The sequence below is a fragment of the Xenopus tropicalis genome, chromosome 2, assembly GCF_000004195.4.
Source record: "Xenopus tropicalis strain Nigerian chromosome 2, UCB_Xtro_10.0, whole genome shotgun sequence".
In the NCBI taxonomy this organism is placed as follows: Eukaryota; Metazoa; Chordata; class Amphibia; order Anura; family Pipidae; genus Xenopus; species Xenopus tropicalis.
Window position 1 is genome coordinate 69,609,634 of NC_030678.2, and position 23,275 is coordinate 69,632,908.

Below are 23,275 nucleotides of genomic sequence, written 5' to 3' on the forward strand. Positions count from 1 at the left end.
GCGTGTCCACTGCTGTCATTGGCTGAGGACCCGGATCGGCGGCGCTGGGGGACCGGATCCGTGAGTATGACCGTTTATGCTCATTGCCTAGGGGGTTGTGCAGGCTTTACAAGCGCTGCGCTGCTTTAAAAGCGAGCGCAGCGCTTGTAAACCCGTTAGTGCTGTAGGACGTAGATTCTACGTTCTATGGCACTTTGGTCCCTTGGTACCTAGGACGTAGAATCTACGTCCTATGGCACTAAAAAGGTTAATGCGGTGTGTTCAGGTGCAACTAATCAAACCCCACCCGCCTGAAACTGAGGGTAACTACAAAGTAATACAACTTCTGGCAAACTTGTAAGCATTAATTTTGTAATTTAGTACCAAAAACAGCAAAAACTTAAAATATACTTATCCTTTTTTTTTTTCCCCCGTGATCTGTAGGGGCACTGGAATGAAAGCTGGCAACATATCTGCAAATGTCTGAGAAATTACACCTTTAAAGCTCATAAAACCTTCAGTCTGTAAGGCTTTATCACCTTCAGCAGTTTTGGAAAGACATGAACTGCAAAGCCCAAAAAATCAATCATCAGGAACAGGCAGTTCACAACACAGTCATATTCTGTGTTTTACTTTTGCAGAGCTTTTACCTGCACGTCTCCTAAGACATGATAAGAAAAAACATATATGTTGTGTATTGACTGTTAATGTATGATCACTAGTTGGAGCTGTTACTTGTGAAAACTGATATGTACCATCCTGTTCCATTGATAATTATTTACCCTAGCATTTGCCAGTCTATCCTCTCCTTCCTCCCAACTTGGGCCATGTTTTGTTCTAAGTAAAGCTTGTTCTACTACCAGCTGCTGTGGACCTCTTTTATAAGACTGAGTTCAGAATCTAACACTGGTGATGAGGATTGGATTTACTGCATTAAAAAATCTACGATTACAAGAGTCAGTGAGTAAGAAAAAAATTTAGACTTTATTGTTCCATAATGGTGTCCCTGGGCCACATAGAGGAGTTTGACATTGCCAGGCCATCATCCTGGGATTCCTATGCAGATAGATTGCATTTTTTTCTAGAAGCAAATAATGTGACAGACCCTGTGCAGAAACAGGCAGTACTGCTGAGTGTCATAGGCTCAAAGACCTACGAGATTGTGTGCTCTCTGGTATCCCCCACTAAACCCAGTGACTGCTCATTTGAGGAAATTATTAAGCAGCTTAAAAATCATTTTACACCCACAGCATCTGAAACTGTTAAAAGGTTCCACTTTAACGGATGCAGCCAACAGCCAGCAGCACTGTGCAGATTGGCAGAAAATTGTACTTTTGGCAGAAGCTTGGAATCCTTGCTAAGGGTGTGTGGGGTCAGGGATGTAGACTGCTAGCAAAGCACAACGTAACCTTTACTTTGGCCCAGGAGGAAGCACTTGCTTATGAGGCTGCATCTGTACATTCCAAGGAAATACAGGCCTCATCCAGTTTAGTTGTTGCGCCAGAGCTACATCAAGTGTATAACAAGCCTGATGTTAAACTACAGCCTGCATTAGCACAGGTATCGGATCCAGCAAAAGTAAGGTTGGCAGTTGCGGGGGAGGTCACCTGTGTAAAAACTGTTTCCAAAATGCTGTGTGTCACAAATGCAAGCGTCGTTACCACATACAGAGAGTCTGCCACCAAGCAGATAATCTACACAGACCCAAGCAAGCCAGAATAACTCTATCTGGGAATGCAACCCATATAGTTAAAATCCAAAAATGCACACAAAGGAATTATGCTCAGATTGATAAGGAAACTCTAGCCATTGTGGCAGTTGTAAAAAAAAAATCCATGAGTACTTGTATGGCAGAAGTTTTGCTATTATTACTGACCACAAGCTGTTATTGGGACCTACTGGTCCTACTGCACAGATAATTTCTCCGCACATGCTAAGATGGTGGTTATTGCTAAATGCTTATGATCATGATTTGTACCGTCCAGGAAAAGACACAAGTAATGTAGATGAGTCTGTAAACACTTCTGATTTTCAAGTACCGGCCTTGGTTGAGGTCCTCATGCTACAGTCCTTACCTAGTCCATACATAAAAGAGAGGGGGATTGATCAATGCACATTCCCTGGTCCCCTGTTTCAAGTAAATTATCTATGCTAGTGCATGTATTTACAAAAAACAGGGGTTTTTAATTATGATCATAATATTGGTAAGCCACCATATCACATCAAGGTAAACCCCATATGGTGGTCCTATCTATTTAACTCTGGTCATATTTTTCAAAGGCTGGTACTCCCGTGCACAGTAGCCATGCTTGACCTGGGGGCTGCTTTGAGTCAGAGGGCTTAGGCCACCCCCATGCCTTCAGCTTTTATAGAGAGAGATTGCCAAGACCACAGCTTGGGTCTACAGGCTTAATCCTCCCCCACTTGTGGCTTGTAAAGAAGAAGACTGCCCATTAACCAACACCCATTTTTTTAAAGGCATAAGACCACCATTAAAGGGATGGGTGTGGGGCTGCTGCACCCACATGGAAGTTTGGCCATTCTTCCTGCAGAATAACTCTGCTAAAATACATAGATACACAGAAGGGGGTTGTGGGAGCACTCAAAGTCTAACCAGAGTATACAAATACAATGGAAGTGCAACTGATTAACTACAAGCATACAAAAAAAAAGAGAGGGGGATTGATCAATGTACATTCCCTGGTCCCCTGTTTCATAAGTAAATTATCTATGCTAGCGCATGTATTTACAAAAGACAGGGGTTTTTAGTTACAAAATTATGATCATAAGATTGGTAAGCCACCATATCACGTCAAGGTAAACCCCGTATGGTGGTCCTATCTATTTACCTCTGGTCATATTTTTCAAAGGCTGGCACTCCTGTGCACAGTAGCCATGCTTGACCTGGGGCTGCTTCGAGTCAGAGGGCTTAGTCCACCCCCATGCCTTCAGCTTTTATAGAGAGAGATTGCCAAGACGACAGCTTGGTTCTACAGGATTAATCCTCCCCCGCTTGCAGCTTTTAAAGGACTGCCCATTAACCAACACCCGTTTAAGATCACCATTAAAGGGCCAGGTGTGGGGGTGCTGCACCCACATGGAAGTTTGGCCATTCTTCCTGCAGAATAACTCCGCTAAAAAGATATTAGTGGGATGACCCATCCAGGTGGCATATAATAGGGGGAAAAGTTGAAATATAATTTTAGATAAGCTTGTTGAAGAATCTACTTTTTTTTTTTTGCTTAAAGAAACATTCAATATCACCCCCCATATAATCTATAACACAACAACAAGTCTTGAATAAAGTTGACTTTTAAGATATAATATATTTCACCACAGTTTTTAAATCACAGGCAAACATTTTAATGTATTAGGTAAGAAAAAAATAAACATGACAGTTAAGCAGTTAACAGATAAGCTTCACAATAGTTTAATTACAGACATAACTAGAAAGGGAAGTTTGAGAACAAACTTCATGTTGGGTTGAAAAACCTGAAGTCACTAAATGAAATCTGATATGTTGTTGGCTCCGCCTGCTTTTTCTGACCTTGGACCACAGTTATATAGTAAAAATCAGTGTGCAAAGTTTAGGGACCCTGGTTTTAATAGTGTCTGAATGGCAGCAATTTAAATTTCCCCACTGAAAGTGGCGGTGGCCCAACCCCTTTTTTTAACCTGGAACTGCAGTTACCCAGTGACTAACTCTGCAAAGTTTAGTGACCCTAGGATTAATAGTTAGAGAATGGCAGCAGTTTAAATTTAAACCAATAAAAGTCAATAGGTTAATTGTGATAGGTGGTTGGTGGGTGTGCCCACTTTTTCTAACCTCGAGTTGAAGTCACTCAGTGACAAACAGTGGGCACCCTGGCATAAATAGTGTGAGAATGGCAGCATTTTAAATTTAAACCAATAAAATTCAATGAATGAAATCTAATTGGCTGTTTTTGGCCCAACCCACTTTTCCTGTTTTTGAACTGCAGTCCCCCAGTGACCAACTTTGCAAAGTTTGGGGACTCAGGCATATAAATTGTGAGACTGACAGCATTTTACACTACACCATTGAAAGTAAATAGGTGAAATGTGATTGGCTGATGGTGGCCCGCCCACTTTTTTTGGAATGGCAAATACCCAGTGACTAACTCTGGAAAGTTTAACAATCCTAGAATTAATATTTAAATAATGGCATCAGTTTAAATATAAACCAATGAAATTTAATGGGTGGAAATGGATTGGCTGTTGGTGGCTCCTCCCACTTGTTCTAACCCTGAATATGAACCCTAACATAAATAGTGGGAGAAAGGCAGCATTTTAAATTTAAACCAAAAAAAATCAATAGGTGAAGTCTGATTGGTTGTTGGTGGCTCCACCCACTTTTTAAAACCTAAAAATGCAGTCCCCTAGTGACCCTGGTGTTAATAATGTGAGAATGGCAGCAGGTTGAATTTCCCCATTGAAAATCAATAGTTAAAATCTGATTGGCTGTTCGTGGCTCCACCCACTTTTTCTAACCACAGTTACCTGGTGACTAGCTTTGCAAAGTTTGGGGACCTTAGTATTAATATTTAATAAATGACAGCAGTTTAAATTTAAACATATGAAGTCTATAGGTGAAATTTGATTGGCTGTTGTTGTCCCCACCCACTTTTCTAAACTTGGAACATAGTCACCCACTGACAACCTGGGCAAAGTTTGGGGACCCTGGCATAAAACCAATAAAATTCAATAGGGGAAATCTGATTGGCTGTTGGTGGCCCACTTTTCCAAAACTAAAACTGCAGTCCCCTAGTGACCAACTGTGAAAAGCTTGGGAACCCTGGTGTTAATACTGTGAGAAAGGCAGCAGGTTGAATTTCCCCATTAAAAGTCAATAGGTAAAATCTGATTGGCTGTTGGTGGCTCCACCCACTTAAAAAAAAACAAAAAACCCTTGAATGCGTAGTCACCCAGTGACTGACTGTGCAAAGTTTGGGAACTCTGGCATCAAACCAATAAAAATCAATAGGTGAAATCTGATGGTGGTGGCTCCACCCACTTTTTAAAACTAAAACAGCAGTGTTAAAGAAACAGTAACACCAAAAAATGAAAGAGCTTTAAAGTAATAAAAATATAAAGCACTGTTGCCCTGCACTGGTAAAACTGGTGTGTTTGCTACAGTAACACTTATATAATTTATGTAATAAGCTGCTGTGTAGCCACGGGGGCAGCCATTCAAGCTGTATAAAAGGAGAAAAGGCACAGGTTACATAGCAGATAACAGATAAATTCTATAGAATACAAAAGTGTTTTATCTGTTATCTGCTATGTGCCTGTGCCTTTTCTCCTTTGAATGGCTGCCTCCATGGCTACATAGTAGCTTATTTATATAAACTATAGTAGACTTTCTGAAGTAAACACACAACTTTTACCAGTGCAGGGCAGCAGCACATTATATTTTAGCTACTTTTATACACTTCCATTTTTTGGTGTTACTGTTCCTTTAATACTGTGAGAATGGCAGCAGGTTGAATTTCCCCATTGAAAGTCAATAGGTAAAATGTAATTGGCTGTTGGTGGCTTTGCCCACTTTTTCTAAACTTGAACCACAGTTACCTGGTGCCTAACCCTGCAAAGTTTGGGGACCCTGGTGTTATTACTGTGAGAATGGCAGCAGGTTGAATTTCCACCAAATCAATAGATTCCGAGTGGCTGTTTACAGCTCCGCCTACTTTTGGGAATCCAACAACCATCATATTTTCATTCAGGCTGAGTATGAGTATGTGATTTAAGTTTGGCGAGTGTAGCTGTGAGATTGGCAGCAGTTTCAATTTCCCCATAAAAGTCAATGGGTGAAATTTGATTGGCCTCCCACTTTGGGGTCATCCAACAAATGTCTCTGTTTCATTCGGGGTGACCCCATTATTATGTTATTCAAGTTTGGGGGGTGTAACTTCAAAGCTGTAAGTGTGGCAGCAGTTTGAACATCTTCCCTGTCAAAGTCAATGGGAAAATTTGGGTGTTCAGAGCAGCACCACAAAAAGACGGGGGGTGGTATCGCTTAGAAAAGCACAAGCAACCTGCTCTGCTATAGGGTGAAGAAGTGTGGAGAGTTTGGGTGTTGTACTCCTAAAACTGTAGGAGGAGTAGGGTTTAGAAAATGGGGGCGCTAAGAAGAAGAAGAAGCAGAGGAAGAAGAAAAAGCAGAAGAATAAGCTGAAGTCAAAGAACAGTATGTTGGGTTTTTCAACCCAACATAAATATAAACCTACATTATGATAATTAGCAGTGTCAACTACTTCTTTTTCAGACTCCATCTTTTGCTGAAAAGTGATTTATACATTTGTACAGATCATGTAAGCAAACTACCTACACCAAGGTTTAATGAAATGAAATGAAATTTTAATAAATATGCTTCTCTGTTCCCTGTGCTGTTCTTAAGACATGCAACAAATAACCTGAGCAGAAGTTCATCAGTGCCTTTCAAACATCATAAAAATATATATATATATAAAATATATAAAATATGATTATCAAAATAATTGTTCTATTTAGTTTTATTAACCCCCCCCCCCCCTTTCACTCCTTTACATTTTATCCTTATCATAACCCCAATTACCGGAATAAATGGTAATTAGTGAAGTACTGCAGGGGTCTGTCCTTGGTCCCTTGCTTTTAGACTTTTTTATTAATGACCTGGAGGTGGGCATTGAAATGGCCAAACATTGAAGCCTAACATACCACAAAGCTTATTAGGGTCACTACTATGTAACGTTCTACAACTTTTTATTATAACGATTGGAATCTTACCTTACGTTATCATATTTATGTTTTGAATGCTTTACTTTAAAATTCCTTACTACAAAATCCTTAGAAACATCATTAGATCATTTTTGTGTATTTTGTATATTTCTCATCCATCTTTAACACCTTCCATTTAAAAACCTGTAGTGTTTAACAGCTACCTTTTTAAGAGTCTTTGCTACTGATGGGCGAAATTATTCGGCAGGCATGGATTCATGGCGAATTTGCGTGTTCCGAGAAACAGGGACAAAATTTGCCGCAGAAAAAAATTGGCTTTCGTCCAAAAATTGTCACCTGCGTCAAAAATTGTCACTCGCTTCAAAAAATGTAACTTTTTTTTTTGAGGTACAACATTTTCCCGAATTTTCCTCCGTTTCGCTAATATTTTCAAAGATTTGCTTATTTTTCGCCAAACTGGGACAGATTCGCTCATCACTAGTCTTTGCTCTTTGTTCATGTTTATTGCTATGCAGCACATAGGACAGTACAGGGCCAGACAGTATACTTTGCTCTAGGGATGGTGCAGCCCTGTGAAGCAGAGCTGGCAGCTTTACATCTTGTTAAATAAATCCTGCAATCAAATCCTTCTCTGCGTGTGGAGGTCAAGACCAGTAAATGGACTCCAATTAAAACCTGCATGTTATTGATTAATGAACATGTTTGCTTCTTATTGATTTAGAAATTTGACAGTATTGTTTCACAGAATTTATGTTTTATCAATTTTGTGGAGCTGAGTATTTGTTTTGTCATTAGAATGAATTCTGTGTTATAAAATCTTCCTTTCTGTCACAAGCATCTATTTTGTCATGAAAGCTAGCTTTGAATGTGCCAGTCAGTTACATACACCATTATATATTTTGTCCAGGCTTTGTTTTACATAATCTTAAAGTCACTTTATTAGAAAACACCTGCTAAAACTTGGCTTCCGGTCATTTGACCGTAAGCCAAGTTTTAGAAGATATTTTCTAATAAAGCATTCGAAATACTAAATGGTTTGCAGGATAGGGCAATTATTGGAGCAGGGTAGAACAGATTTTTTACTTAAAAATTTTTAGTGTTACTTTTCCTTTAATAACAATATCCTCAAGCTGCCTGCTTGCTGCAATTGTTAATTCCGAGGCTGAGGAAATTAGATTTAAATAATTTATATAGTGTAAGTAAAGTTTATTTTGCTTGACAAACACAATACAACATTTGGAATTATTTCTTAGGGCGACAGGTTCCCTTTAAAAATGATGCATAGAAATACTGACAGTTAATGACTGAGCTTATTTAAAAAAAATATTTTATTACGATAAATATTTCTCCTGTTCCACAAATTTGTAGATGTTAGGACTTCTTTCATTTTTTTATTCACATGCAAGCTTCCCATCAAAACTGGATAAAGCAATGGCAAAAGCTTGGACTGCACACATAGGATATTTATAATCCATGGTGAAGGCGTCATCAGCTACTCGTCCAAACTGCATGATGATGTAATCCACTGTAAAACAGAATAAAAGATAAACAGTTCCTTCACAAATAAGAATCATAACAACCTCTCTGCATCATAACTACAGATCACTGGACCACACAAAACAAAATCATTTTAGGAACATGAACCATTTTGTATATATAGGGAATAATGTAGCCCTGTTGTAAAATGCAAGGTGTTTTTTATGTGTTCACAAATGCATGCTGATAGTGTAAAAAGCACATTTCGTGTTTATATGTATTTTTTTTATTAACTCAAAAAAGTGCATTTTTGCTATTGCCCTAGTCAGGCCTAAATTTGTGGGAAGGGTAATGATATGCTAAAACTATCCCCAAAAAGTTTTTTAAGTATATTAATAGTAAAAAGATACAGTTTGAAAGTGTGGCCCCATTGAATTATGGTAACAATATGGTTACAACAGATACAGAAAAGGCAAATGTCCTAAACAAGTTATTTTCTTCAGTTTATACAGTAGAGGAGCCAGTGTGCCAAGACCCACCAATGGCTGCAATGTTGGCTCAGCTCATTCTAATCAGTGGTTGACGCAGGATATGGTGCATAAAGGTTTACTCAGAATTAATGTGAACAATCCACCAGGGCCAGATTGAATACACCCTGAGTTATTAAGAAAGCTAGGCTCAGTTTTACAATGGCCTCTGGTACCTATGGATTGGAGGAAAGCAGATGTCATTCCTATATTTAGGATCATAATGTAATCATTATCCCTGTAGCATTAACTTTTATGAAAGGCCAGACTCTTTTTTTCTGCCTAATAATGCAATGACCACTAAGCTTAGTTTCTCAAAAGCTCCTCATAGCACACCGAGCTGGAAGCACTTCACCTGTAAGTTAGTTTAAACATTATGCTATAGCATAATGGTAAGAAAAAGCAACTCACACCAAAATACAGGGAATAGGCCACAAGTAAGTTAGCTGCCAAAGCAGGTGGGTCCTAGGGTGCAGTCAGCAATATCAACAACAGGTGGGCTGCCAGGTTCAGCAACAAGAGGGGCACACAGATCAGCAAAATCAGCAGTGGATGGGCTGTCCACATGAGCAGTAGCAGCAGGATTGCCCAGACAACAGCAACAGCTGCAGACCACTCAGAGGTAGTGGGACCAGTTGGGGAGGAAAGAGATGGGGGGGACAGTTGTCCCATTGAAATTCTGACCCAAAGGGGGCCCTCCCGTGTAGCGCAAGTTAAGTAAAGTTAAAGTTAAAGTAAACTTTCATGACTTACCTAGAAACTTACGTATCAAGCAATGTCAATGCAGAGCAGTACTGACACCCAATGAATTGACTGACTAATTCATACATTGAGTAATAGAACTGTTTATATGAACTTTCTATTATAAAGTAAACTAACACATCTGGGACCCCCAGCAGTTGCAGGGTCTGTTTCCTCTATAGGTACAACACTGCTTTTCAGTAAAATGAATGGTGGGTTTGTATTATAGCAGCACATCCAAATCCATCAAGTTTAACCTTTTGTTCCAGCAAATGCTTCCTACCTGCTAGCTGATTAGCTGATTGTGTAGTACACACCCAGCGGGGGGGGGGGGCAAAGTTTCTTATGGCAGCACTGAGAGGAACCATCCATGATCAGCAGCAAAAGGACCACCAGAGTTACCAACAAATTGTCTGCCACAAACAGCAGTATCAGGAGGAATGACACAGCAGCACCAGGTGGATGACCACCACAGATAGCAGCAGCTGAACTGGCAAGATCTGGAGCAAAAGAAATCAGCAGCAGGAAACTCCCAGGGAAATTTGGGGTAATAGGCATGCTAGAGTGAAGTTACACAAGCCGATTTCATTCATTCTGTAATGAACAATCTAATCGGTTTGCCATACACGATTATGCCGATTATGCCATCCATGGACAACGATTATTTGAAAATATGTCATCGCATCGTTGACGTAAAATACAGACAGTTGCAAGTAGTAGTCAGCACGATACCTTGAAACAGCTTTATAATAGTGCAGGTTCTCCAATGGCCACTTCACATTGGTATATACAGACGAAAAACAGTTTAGAACAGCACCATTAGTATTTCTTATTTAAAATGCCTTTATTGCATACATCTTCGGGCATTCCAGCAACATTTCAGGCCAGGTGTGGCCTTTTGATTAAAGGCCACACCTAGCCTGAAACTTTGCCAGAATCAGTAGCAACAAAGGCATGTCCAGAGGTTTTTTCCCCTCACTTTTGGAATACAGGAGGGTTTTGTCCTTAGGCCTGGAAGTCCAGGATCAGCAGCAGCAGCAGCATTGGAAATGCTGACTTTGTGTCAGGTTCAGTATGCGATTGCTATATAAGGGATAGCATGAATGTTTTGACATTAAAAAGGTTTTTTTCATATAAACTTAAAGGTAGTGCTTGAGGCAAAAAAACACGATGGAGGAAAAAAGTTGTATACGTTTTGTCAGTTTTTTCCCAGTTATGGATGTGTGCAAGTAAAAGCAAGTATTTTGTGTATGCCATTTTAATAGACAGAGTTTTGAGCTAATTTTTGTAGATTTCATTTTTTTTTTAAAATCTAAGGTTATTTTGTCTAGAGAAGTGGAACTTGCTTTATATATCTCTTTGTTTTCAATATAAAATTATCTCAAAGATCTCAAATGTAATTCAAATAAATATGGTTTTTCTGTATTTTTTTTTTACTTTTAGTGTGCTAACAATTAGGTACACAGTCCTCTTGGCACACTATTCTATAAAAAGAAAGAAATATCTGTATCTGCCAAAAATATAAAATTAAGCCTGCTTAATATTTCCTTGTGTATTCAACATCTGTGGGCTGAAATAACACATTGTTAATAACTAGATCTATATTGTTGGTCCAGAAAAGAGTCTGAAAACACAGTTTGCAAGACTTTTGTACATTTAACTCACTTGCTGCCCATTGTTTGCACGGAAATTCTCACCAACCTGGCTCCCTAAGCACTCTGTTTACTATGTTCTCTTTGATGTGATAAGCACAAACATTGGAAAAAAAGCAACAAAGATACACTGGTCAACCAACATATAAATAATATATATATGTGTTTGTGTGGTTTTTAGGAATGAATTAAATTCATCAACTGAAAGACCCATCCCTTTTCCTTACAGTCATCAGCGTGGACAATCTGGAAATTTTTGACAGATGGATGTGTAACTCGACCATGGAAGTTGAGCACATAGGACTGTGTTTCATCATTCCACACTGGACTCTTGTTGTGCAATTGAATAAGATTTTCCATGTTCTTGTTCTGCCATCGCTGCAGGAGTCCATCATTATCCTGCATGAAAATAGAGTGGGGTAAGGAATATTACAAGGGTGATGATCAATTCACCTAACTAGATAATGTTAAAATGATTAGTTTTAAGTTGTCCAAGCTTATTAAGCTCTGCTGGGGTTTGATCCCAGGACCTCCTGGTTGTTGGCCAGGAGAGCAGCTGGCAAGACTTTGTTACTTGTTTTTTCTCTCATACCATTTTTTTTCTGGCCTTTGTGACGTCACCCCAGCAGACTTATTGGCTAGGTGAGGTCAGCCAAATTACATATTTAAGCCCAACCCTCCTCACACATGTTGCCTGAACATTAGTCTAACATTGAGCACTGTGGCTTGCCCCTAGCTTGTGTTCCCTGTTTTGGCTCCTTTGTCTTGCTCCTTGCTTCTGCCTTTGCTCCTTGCTCTGTCCTGTCCTGTCAAGTCTTCGCCCGCTCTGTCCTGTAACAGCCCCTGCCTTTAAGAATCACCTTCCAATCTCCCTCTCAGATTCCCTTTCCACTCATAACACATAACCAATAAATGTAATATCATCTCTCTATTATGTCCCTTTAGGCAGGGGTCCCCAAACTTTCTTACTTGTGAGCCACAGTCAAATGTAAAAAGACTTGGAGAGCAACACAAGCATCATAAAACTTAATGGAGGTGCCAAATAAGGGTTAAGATTGGCTATTAGGTAGCCTCTATGCACACTGACAGCTTACAGGAGGCTTTATTTGGTAGTAAATCTTGTTTTTATTCAACCAAAACTTGAATGTGTGTGCTATACTCTGCCTGCCCTATGCCGCGTGTGTGCCATACTCTGCCTGCCGTATGCTGCGCGTGTGTGCCATACTCTGCCTGCCCTATGCTACAGGTGTGTGCCACACTCTGCCTGTCCTATGCTGCCTGTGTGTGCACCATACTCTGCCAGCCCTATGCTGCCTGTGGGAGGCGAACTTAGCAGGGGTTTTTTAGCAGTTGGTGGGGGTTGCTGTGCTATCCACAGGGGAGGAGGAGGCATATGGATTTAAGGGTGTGTCTGAATATGACATAATATAATTCTTTCACATATGAATGATGGTTGATATCCCCACAGTGAGGACCAAGCATTTGGGTTTTTGCTGCATTACTACCATTGTGATAACATGGGTGTTGTTTTAAAAAGGGGAGTGGTCAAAACTGGCTTCCATTAGCGCCCCCCCCCACTATGTATGCTAGAGAAATTCCAGGCCCTTGGCACCACAGAATTTGGACAGAACTGATATAAACCACTCCTAAAGGCTTTCTGCCATCACAACATCAGTCGGCAGGGCATTCTACAACCCTGGTGCCCTAACCGTAAAAAAACGCCTATGTGGCTTCAATGAAAGTTCAATTTCTCTGATCTAAAGGGGTGGCCTCTGGTGCGCTGATCCTTTTTATGGGAAAAAAAGAACATCCCCTATCTGTCAATAATTCCCTCTAATGTACTTGTACAGAGTAATTGTGTCTCCTTTCAAGTGCCTCACATTTCTGGGACGAACAGGGACTCTTTCACAATCTTCATCCATCCCTGGTATTAGTACTGTCATTTTACGAGGCCCTTTAAACCCTAATACATTTGTTTCCTGCAAAAGAAAAAAAAAAAGTGTTCACAACATTGTTTGTATTTGTTCCACTAGGCGGATTATATATATATGCAGGAGAAAAGTATAGATCTGCACCAAGTGAAAAGTACCTCAAAGTAGTTTAAGAGAGGATTAGAGCTGCAAATATACTATAATTTTTGAGCACCTATACAGTCAGGGCTGCGGCAGCATTGTGCAGTATTTCTGTGCGCAGCCAAGGGAAGTACAATTTAACATTTAAAACTACAAGCAGCAGCAGTGTCACTCCTTTATGTGTAATTTTATTTTAAAATTGCCAGAGCAGTTTGCATGAAATAAAGTACTTGCCATATTGATGCAGAGACCCAACCCTTTTTTTTTCTGTGTCTCTCCTGAATATAAACACTGTAACAAGTGTTGTAAAACAGCAATCCGGAAGGCAAAGATAGAAAATGAGGAGCGCATCACGGCCGAGGCCCAGACTAACCCCAAAAAGTTTTTTAAGTATATTAATAGTAAAAAGATGCAGGTTGAGGGTGTGGCCCCATTGAGTTATAGTAGCAATATGGTTACAGCGGATACAGAAAAGGCAGATGTGCTTAACCAGTTCTTTTCTTCTGTGTATGCAGTAGAGGAGCCAGTGGGCCAAGTCCCACCCAATAGCTGCACTGTTGCCTCAGCTCCAACTTCACAGTGGTTGGCACAGGATATGGTGCTTAAAGGGTTACACACGATAAATGTAAACAAGGCACCTGGGCCTTCGGGTACTGAGAGAGCTAGGGGCAGAATTACAGTGGCCCTTGTTTCTGATATTCTCAGACTCTCTTTCATCAGGTATGGTACCTAGGGATTGGAAGAAGGCGAATGTCATTCCTATATTTAAAAAGGGAGTAAGATCTCAGCCTGGCAATTATAGGCCTGTAAGTTTGACATCCGTGGTGGGCAAGTTATTTGAAAGCTTGTTAAGGGATCACATACAAAATTATGTATTTGATACCGTTCCTCACAAACGACTGCTTTCTAAACTAAGGTCTATTGGTCTTAGTGAAGTCGTTTGCACATGGATTGAAAACTGGCTACAGGATCGGGTACAGAGGGTGGTTGTTAATGGTACGTTCTCTACTTGGAATAAGGTTCTCAGTGGGGTCCCTCAGGGTTCTGTACTGGGTCCACTTTTGTTTAACTTGTTCATAAATGACTTAGGGGAGGGTATTATGAGTAATGTATCAGTGTTTGCAGATGACACAAAACTCTGCAGGCCAGTCAATTCTATCCAGGATGTGACATCCCTGCAGCAGGATCTTGACCAACTGGCAATCTGGGCATGTAAGTGGCAGATGAGATTTAATGTGGAAAAATGTAAGGTCATGCACCTGGGATGTAAAAATATGCAAGCCCTGTATACCCTTAATGGGACTGCACTAGGCAAATCCCTAATGGAGAAGGTCCTTGGAGTCCTTGTAGATAATAAACTTGGCTGTAGCAAGCAATGCCAGGCAGCAGCTGCAAGGGCAAACAAGGTTTTGAGCTGTATTAAAAGGGGTATAGATTCACGGGAGGAGGGGGTTATTCTTCCCCTTTACAGAGCGCTGGTAAGGCCCCATCTAGAATATGCTGTTCAGTTTTGGTCTCCAGTGCTCAAACGGGACATTATTGAGTTAGAGAGGGTCCAGAGAAGGGCAACTAAGCTGGTAAAGGGTATGGAAAGTCTCAGTTACAGTATGAAGAAAGACTGGCCAAGTTGGGTCTGTTTACACTGGAGAAGAGGCGCTTAAGAGGTGACATGATAACTTTGTATAAATATATAAGGGGATCATATAATAACCTTTCTAATGTTTTATTTACCAGTAGGTCCTTCCAACGGACACGAGGGCACCCACTCCGTTTAGAAGAAGGGAGGTTCCATTTAAATATTCGGAAAGGATTTTTTACAGTGAGAGCTGTGAAGTTGTGGAATTCCCTCCCCGAATCAGTTGTACTGGCTGATACATTATATAGCTTTAAGAAGGGGCTGGATGGATTCTTAGCAAGTGAGGGAATACAGGGTTATGGGAGATAGCTCTTAGTACAAGTTGATCCAGGGACTAGTCCGATTGCCATCTTGGAGTCAGGAAGGAATTTTTTCCCCTCTGCAGCAAATTAGAGAGGCTTCAGATGGGGTTTTTTGCCTTCCTCTGGACCAACTTGTAGTTAGGCAGGTTATATATAGGCATTATGGTTGAACGTGATGGATGTACGTCTTTTTTCAACCCAACTTACTATGTTACTATGTTACTATGTAGATACTGAAATGCACACTTTTTATATTAGTGACATGCTACAGCTCCATTGGCTCTTGCAAACTGAGTGATAGTTCTCTTAATCAATAGGAAAGTGTTTTACACTGGGATAATTACATTTTTAAGGGGGAATTTTAAGACGCAATTTCAATGGATGAAGTCGTTTTACAGGGACATTTTTCATGGAGTAGGGCGTCCTGAAACGGGTCCTGTCCCCATAGCACAGGGACAAATTGGAACCTTACCCTAACTCACTAAGAGGTTAGAGAGCTGAAAGCAGGAAGTAGTGTTTTGGGTAATATGTTTGACATCTATTGACTCCAGCCTTTATACATTTTTGCCTAACTAACTATATTTTATTTTGCTCAGTCTATCCATTTTACACATTTTCACTTTTACACTGAACTTTTCCTTTAGGAGGGCTCAGTAACTATGGACTTATTTATCAGTTTTTTAGTTTGTGAATTCGAGCTTATTTTTCTAAATCAAATAAACTCGCATATTGAATGGTCACTTATTTATTAATACTCGCAAACTTTTAGATGGGATTTTTACATTCAAGTTTTTGCATTTAACAAATACCAGACATTTGAATTTTGTAACCATAACTTACCTTTTATATGCTTGAATTTTGAAAAAAGATCAAACTCTCCCATAGATAAATCACGCCCATAGTGCCATTTTTAAACTATGTATATACACAAGTTTAAAATACTGAGTTTATGGTTAAGCACTTAAAGGGTTCCACGGTTATAGTTAGGACAGAAAACAGACAGAGAAATGGTCAAATAACACTGTAAAAAAAAAAAAACAGGGCAGTTTTCAAATGCATGCTGCTGGTTGGCAATAAGAGCTGTGGAGGCTCTTCGATTATGTGGCCAAACATGGCAGCTGCCAATTAGGATGGCCACCTGAATAGATTAGCAATCAATAAAAATGGATTAGCAATCTATTTAGGAGCATGCTGTAGACTAAACCGATTCATGTGCAGCCATGCAGCATGTATCTGAATAAATTGCTTATTAGCCGTGCAGGATATGGACTTAATATGCAGCCTGTATTAAAGGGGTGAGGTGGCAACTCTGTGCCAAATATGCTGAGCAACCATGCACTGAACTCAGATACAATGTAATGGGGCCCTTTTCAGCAGTTTTTTTTAATACAGTTGGAGCTGGGTTTAGGGGTCCTATTGTATATAAAAGGCTTCACCTCAACTTAAATATACAATATTAAAAATGTTTTGTTGATTCTAAAAATGAAATTCTGCTTTTTCAGTTTTCTTCTGCCGGAATAATAGAAATTCCCCTGACAATAATGCAGTTTTAATGACCTAAGAGCAGAACTGAAAATAGTTTGTATATTGCAATTAACATTAAAGGAGAAGTAAAGGTAAAAACTAAGTAAGGTCTATGTAAATACAGTCATAATCTCTCACAGAAAAGCTGCACTGAGGTCTCTATAAAAAGAAACATAGGATTTCTTGTCTTTTGTTGTGTAAACTTGTTCTTCGGTATCAGACTTCCTCTCCTTTAGGGCTCCTTCAGGTTTGGTGCACGAGTCTGCACAGCTGTCACCTAGATCCCTCTCCCCCTTTTTTTTTTTGGTCCCCCTGCCATAAGAATTAATAAGAATTCACTCCCCCTCCCATCAGAATGTGTGATCTGAGCTACCAAGGGATAGATGCCAAAATGCCTTTCCTTCTCCTTTAAATCCTTATTTAATTATTCTTAAACTGTGCTACTTACATACACAATAGCTGCCAGTTCCTGTCGTACATTGGACCAGTCAGAATTGGCTTTGTCTGGACTTGCACCATTATCAAATACTGTAAATTTTGTTCCCATTAGATTTGATCTGTAATTAAAACAAACAATACAACCATCTTAAGAAACTGTTCTCTGTCAAGATGTAAACATATTTAGAGACAGAGAGGACCAAAGGTATTCTGGATAAGGGGTCTTTCTGTAATTTGGATCTCCATACCTTAAGTCTACTAAAAAAATCAATAAACCATTAATCAAACCCAATAGGACTGTTTTGCCTCCAATAAGGATTAATTATACCTAAGTTGGGATCAAGTACAAGGTACTGTTTTATTATTACAGAGAAAAGGAAATCAATCTGAAATCAATCAAAAATCTGAATTATTTGATTAAAATGGAGTCTATGGGAGACAAGCTTGCCGTAATTCAGAGCTTTCTGGATAACGGGTTTCCGGATAAGGGATCCCATACCTGTACTAAGGTTCTGTTACCTGTGGTTTTAAAAATAATTGAACCCTTTAACTGCCAGAACATTTTTGAACATTTTGTTCTTTCACTTTAGAGGCCCTTCCTAGGGGGTACTTTTAGTTTACCTGGGAAAACAATATATAATTTTTTTAGACAACCTAACCTTTCAAAATTTGCTAACATTTTTGTATAACTCCACTTCTGTGACAAGATATAGGCTTCTAAATGTCTTAAAAATGAAGAAAAATAATATTTTTCATAATATAAAATAAATATTTTATGCATGAAAATACAACTGATTTGGAAAGTCCAATGTCTCTTGAATTTCCCCATACCAAATATATATAGTTTTATGGAGATTTCACACTTGTATAGGTAACAAAGTCCCAGCAGTAGCACTGCTCCAGAAATCAAGGCCAAATGGTCCACTGATGAATCCAGAATAAATACAACTGTCTTTATACGCCAAATTACCAAGTTGCAATGCTTGTAATATACCCCATATGATCTATTATTTCTGTCATTTCAGCTATTGCAAAATCAACATATTTACTGCATTTTATGTGCTTTCAACATGAAATGTGTTTGCATTTCATTTAGAGCAGTTTTGGGCCCAGACCATAGAATGGATATTTACTGTATGACCTAGAAAAGCTAGAAATAGTGCAAAAAATAAAATATATATATATCGGATGCAGAGATGTCCCTCCTGCGTAAAGGCTTAGGATTTGTGCTGGTGGTAAGTAATTCTATATTTTCTACTGTAGTTGACAATTATAAATTTACACGGCAGATCCGGCTTAAGGAGCATTATGGGGCAGGAGAGGGTGGAAATAAGTCTGGGACAGAGGTTATTGGTTGTGATAACACGCTGGAAAGGACTTTTAAAAACAAAAGTGACTTTGACCCGGTGAGCAACAATGCATCCTTAAAGACATTTCACAGGCTTATTAATAATGATATGGCAAGAACATATATGGCTAAAAATAAATGGCGTGGTAATTTAAGTACTGTGGATAAAGAGGCGATCAGGACTTTGAAACAGAGAAAGGACATTATCATACGTAATGCTGACAAAGGTGGTGGGGTGGTAGTGATGGACTATGGGTACTATAAGGATGAACTGTTATCGCAATTATCTGACCCTCATAGCTATGGCAAATTAACGTTTAATCCTACTAATAGATATAAGGGAGAGTTGATGGATTTGCTGAATATGGCAAAAGTACATGGGTGGATTACTGATAACATGTTACAATATCTAGTGTCTACACATCCAGTGGTACCAGTGATATATACTTTGCCTAAGGTGCATAAAAATTTAACTAAACCGCCGGGGAGGCCCATCATCTCCTCTAGGGGGTCCCTTAATGAGAGAATTGCCCAATTTGTTGATTTTTTATTGCAACCTTGCGTTAAAGAGATACTGACACCAGAAATGAAACTATTTTTACATCTGTCATAACATTGTCTTTGCATGCTATTTATAATTTTGCCATAAAAGTATTTGTCCAAGCTTTTACATTCCCTATCTGATCCCCCATGTTCCTCTATGAGGGGACTGCCATATTTGTCCAGCAGGAGGCCATTAGCATTAGAAGCTATAACTGACAGGCTGAGAAGGGACAGTCAGGCTGGCAAAACAGTCAGGTTTTGGGATTTCAAGTAACAATTACTTACAAAAGCAGCCCTATCAGTAAAAAATTATCAACACGACCTATAGGCAACTTTTTATGTAGATTTATATTTTTAAAAGTTGTTTTTTCGTGTCAGTATCACTAACCATTAACATTAACATTAACCATTAACAGTTATGTGAAAGATACCAATGATTTTTTGAAATTGATTAATAGCATTACTGTACCTTTAGGCGAAGTGACACTAGTTACCATGGATGTACAAAGTCTGTATACATGCATACCCCATGGGGCAGGACTGACAGCCGTCAGGAATTTGATTGCGACAAACACAAACTATAAAGGCCCTCCCACTGAGTTTACGTTATCACTGTTGGAATTTATATTACATAAAAATTATTTTAAGTTTGAAAACCAATTCTACATACAGTTCACTGGCACCGCTATGGTGTCACGTGTGGCACCTTCGTATGCCAATGCATATATGTGTGAGTTTGAAAGTTCCCATATATGTGGTAATGAACTATTTAGAAAACATGGTGCATTCTACAGGCGCTACATTGATTATATTTTCTTTATTTGGGAGGGCCCCATAGAATTACTTGATCAGTTTGTGAATAACCTGAATCAATTAGATAGTCCTATCAAATTGCAGGTGCAGTATAACAGGAATAGCATCAATTTTCTGGATTTTATGGTATATAAAAATACACAGGGCCTACAGACCCTCATTTACACTAAACCTACCGATAGAAACACACTATTACATTACAAGAGTCACAACCCCAAACATCTCCTAGATTCCTTGCCCAAGTCGCAAATGTTGCGGGTAGTCCGCATTGACAGGAAAGGAAATTTCCTTGAAAGGAAATTTATCACCAGAGGGTATCCTGTACAATTGATACAGGATGTAATGAGTTGGGCCATGGAGGTTGACCGAGAAGAGGTGTTGACACAACGAGACCAAATGGACAAGGGTCAGAAAGTGGACAATGATGAGGTTTATTATGTGTGTCAGTTTAGTCCCAATAGTATAGAGGTCAGGAACACCATTATGACGTATTGGGACATAATATATACTGACGAACAATTGAAGTCCAAAAAAGGTAAAAGACCAAAATTCAGCTACTCAAGGGGAAGAAACTTGAAAGAAATTTTAAGCCCCACTGACCCAAGGGACAAATATACGACACAAAGCCATACACATTTCCTAAGTCCGCGCCCCGGTGTATACAGATGCACAGGGTGTGTGATGTGCAATTGTTTAATATTGGGGACGAAGTTTACTCATCCACACACCGGAAAACAGTACAGGATTAGGCAACGTATGACATGTGAGTCAGTCAATGTGGTATACATTATAAAGTGTCCATGCGGGCTACTGTACTGTGGCAAGACTGTGAGGCAGCTAAAGGAAAGGATAGGCATGCACTGAGCAAATATTAGGGCAGCCCTGGATCCAGAACGGGCGACTAAAATTAAAAAAATGGAGGAGCACAAGCAGGACATTGCACAGCAACCGGTTGCTAAGCACTGGGCTGAGGCAAAACACGATGCTTCCTCATTTCGGTGCATGCCTATAGAGCAGATTGAGTTACATCCTAGGGGTGGTGACAGCGGCAAAAGGCTTCTTAAGAGGGAGGCCTTTTGGATTAACGAATTAAATTGTGTGCATCCTCTAGGTTTAAATGGAAGTTTGAATTTGAGTTGTTTTCTGACATAGATAAATAAGCTCGAAAACATTGGTCGAGGAGATGTTTAGTATATACCTTTGTAGTATTTCCGAAAGGTGTCATATATATAGTTTTAATATAGATACATACTTTTAATATTGATACACACTTTTGAGAAGAATTACAAAACGGTGTATTTTTTTCCCACAGGATATCTTATGAATGAACTTTTTAACATGGACACTATGTGAGCTCACATGATGCACTAGTGACACTGTATGGTGAGAATGTATACTGCACTTTACAATTGTATTTTATGGTATTGCACTTAAATTATTTATGTCAAATTATTTATGTCATATGATTATTGCACTATGTCTAAGATTTTATGGGATGTCAATTTTTACGATGTGATCACTTATTTTATGATATGATAATTTTTTGAATGAATACACACTTAATATTGGTATGCACGGCTAATGGCCAAGCATTGGCCGGTTTAAATTTGTACACATATAATAGCATTGGTTAATTGCATAATGATTGGAAGATGGGGATTGGGCACTTTTTTCCACTTGTTAGATTGTAATGGTATTTAGATGTGATGTGGTACACTATTGTTTTTATCCTTGAGAAAGGTCCTAATGAGGACCGAAACGTTGGTTTTAAACAATATGTTTTCAATAAATTTTTGATATAATTTGAAGGGTGTGCCGGCCATGGATTATTATTTTGTCAAATACTTAAATTTTGGCTGTGCACCCCGCAAAATATTTAGCCTTGGAGTGCAGACACTATTGGGATTGATATATATATATATATATATATATATATACTGTATCTCCTCGTGTTATGATTTTTTTTAGAATTAGAGATATAAATTAGAAACATATTTTATGTGTGAAATACAATATAATACAATTCTCCTGAATGCACCATTACCAAATATGTATATGTCAAAAACTCACATCAGATTTTCAAAGCCCCAATCCAAGATCGAAACCCAACAATTCAGCTAACAGTAGGTTTCCTCAAGAAAAATATATATTTTTACATATTCCAAAGAATCTAAAATGGGTAAAGATGTGTTTTTACTCCAAACTGTTTTTCACTTTATTGCAGTGCTTTTCTAAAGTAGTTTTTAGATATTTTTGAAAGCTCTGAAAACCACCCAAAAGCTTGGTTTTAACAGCATTTAATCTCCCACAATTTATTATAAAATATCATATATATTAACACCAAGGGTCTTTTGAATGTTTTGATGCCCGGTGTACATATGATAACACATTTAGACATCCTAAAATGTACCTAATCGATCTTGAGATCACAAAAGCTTTAGATATTATGCATGTTAAAGAAGTCATCCAAGCCACACTTAAAGGCCATAATGGTATTTGCTTCAAAAGAAGCAGTACCTTACAGTATATCCTGCATTTCATTAGGTACTAAGATATAAGTTTTCCTGGTACTAGTACTAACTGGGATATCCCAGCACCCATGCTCTATCAGAAGGACCCTCCCCAAGTTTTGAAAGCCAACCATACCTCCTTTCTACTTTGTCTTTGTTCCACTTGAAGCAATGTTTTACTTTTCATCCTTGGAAAATATTACTTCTGCTGGTAAGGCAACCTAGGGACTGGGGTTGTTATGCCTCCAGCACTGTTTAATTGTGCCACCTACCTTTTTTTTTTTTTGTTTATAATTGTTATTGCTTTGAGAAATGTCCTTTTTAGCTTACCTTACTTTACCATGTGACCATGTGTAATACAAGAAAATGATATAGTATAGCTGTCATCGTTATGCTATTAGCAGCTGTAATATTCCATCCACAGAAATCTATCCATCCAGCCTTGTAGTAGCATAGTTGGTAGGTACAATGTATTCCCTGTCCTGGTGCATCATTATGAATAGTTATTTTCATGTTTCCTAGTTTCCAATTTTAGCAATGTATTACCTCATAGTACTGCTACATCTGTTCTTGCATCAGGCATCTAGGCCTTACACCCTCTCAGATGCCTCTCCTCTTTATGCATTTATACATTGACTACAGTGTTTAATGTATGTATATATTATGCTGTACAGTTTCAGTAAGCACTTATTTATTTGCAGCAAGTAGGAAGTGCTAGTCACCCAACCCTGTGTGCATTTTTTGACAATATACAGACTGAACTGTATATTTTTCACTATACTATAGTGATTTTTGGCCCTGTAGTAGGCATGATTGTATAACTACTTTAGAATACATTTCACTGTGCTCTGAAGTAAAGAGTCTGGCAGTTTCTGGTTTTAAGCTGCTCATGGTAAAATGATGTTTCTATAGCTACCCCCTATACCCCCTGTGCATTTCTTTCCCTTGTAAAAGACTTTGAAACGCTGTGGCTTGTTTT

At 38.9% G+C, this 23,275-nt stretch overlaps 2 protein-coding genes across 5 annotated transcripts in view; both read right to left on the reverse strand.

The window, feature by feature from the left end:
* The window catches only part of smpd2 (sphingomyelin phosphodiesterase 2), a 108,409-nt gene extending 105,458 nt beyond the window's left edge, over positions 1-2,951 (reverse strand). For 3 of the 4 annotated variants that reach the window (XM_012955865.3, XM_012955849.3, XM_012955860.3), the window contains exon 1: positions 2,829-2,950. The gene's annotated coding sequence lies outside the window, so the exon portion shown is untranslated. Of the gene's footprint in view, positions 1-2,828 lie in introns of all 4 variants that reach the window. The other variant, XM_031895684.1, reaches the window with a different exon arrangement.
* Positions 2,952-7,903: 4,952 nt separating this feature from the next.
* Positions 7,904-23,275, reverse strand: part of tulp1 (TUB like protein 1) — a 115,301-nt gene continuing 99,929 nt past the window's right edge. The window contains 4 exon segments of the mRNA NM_001016482.2: positions 7,904-8,239; positions 11,338-11,509; positions 12,991-13,089; positions 17,093-17,201. Of these exon segments, the coding sequence (NP_001016482.1) occupies positions 8,106-8,239; positions 11,338-11,509; positions 12,991-13,089; positions 17,093-17,201 (514 nt within the window). The 3' untranslated portion in view covers positions 7,904-8,105.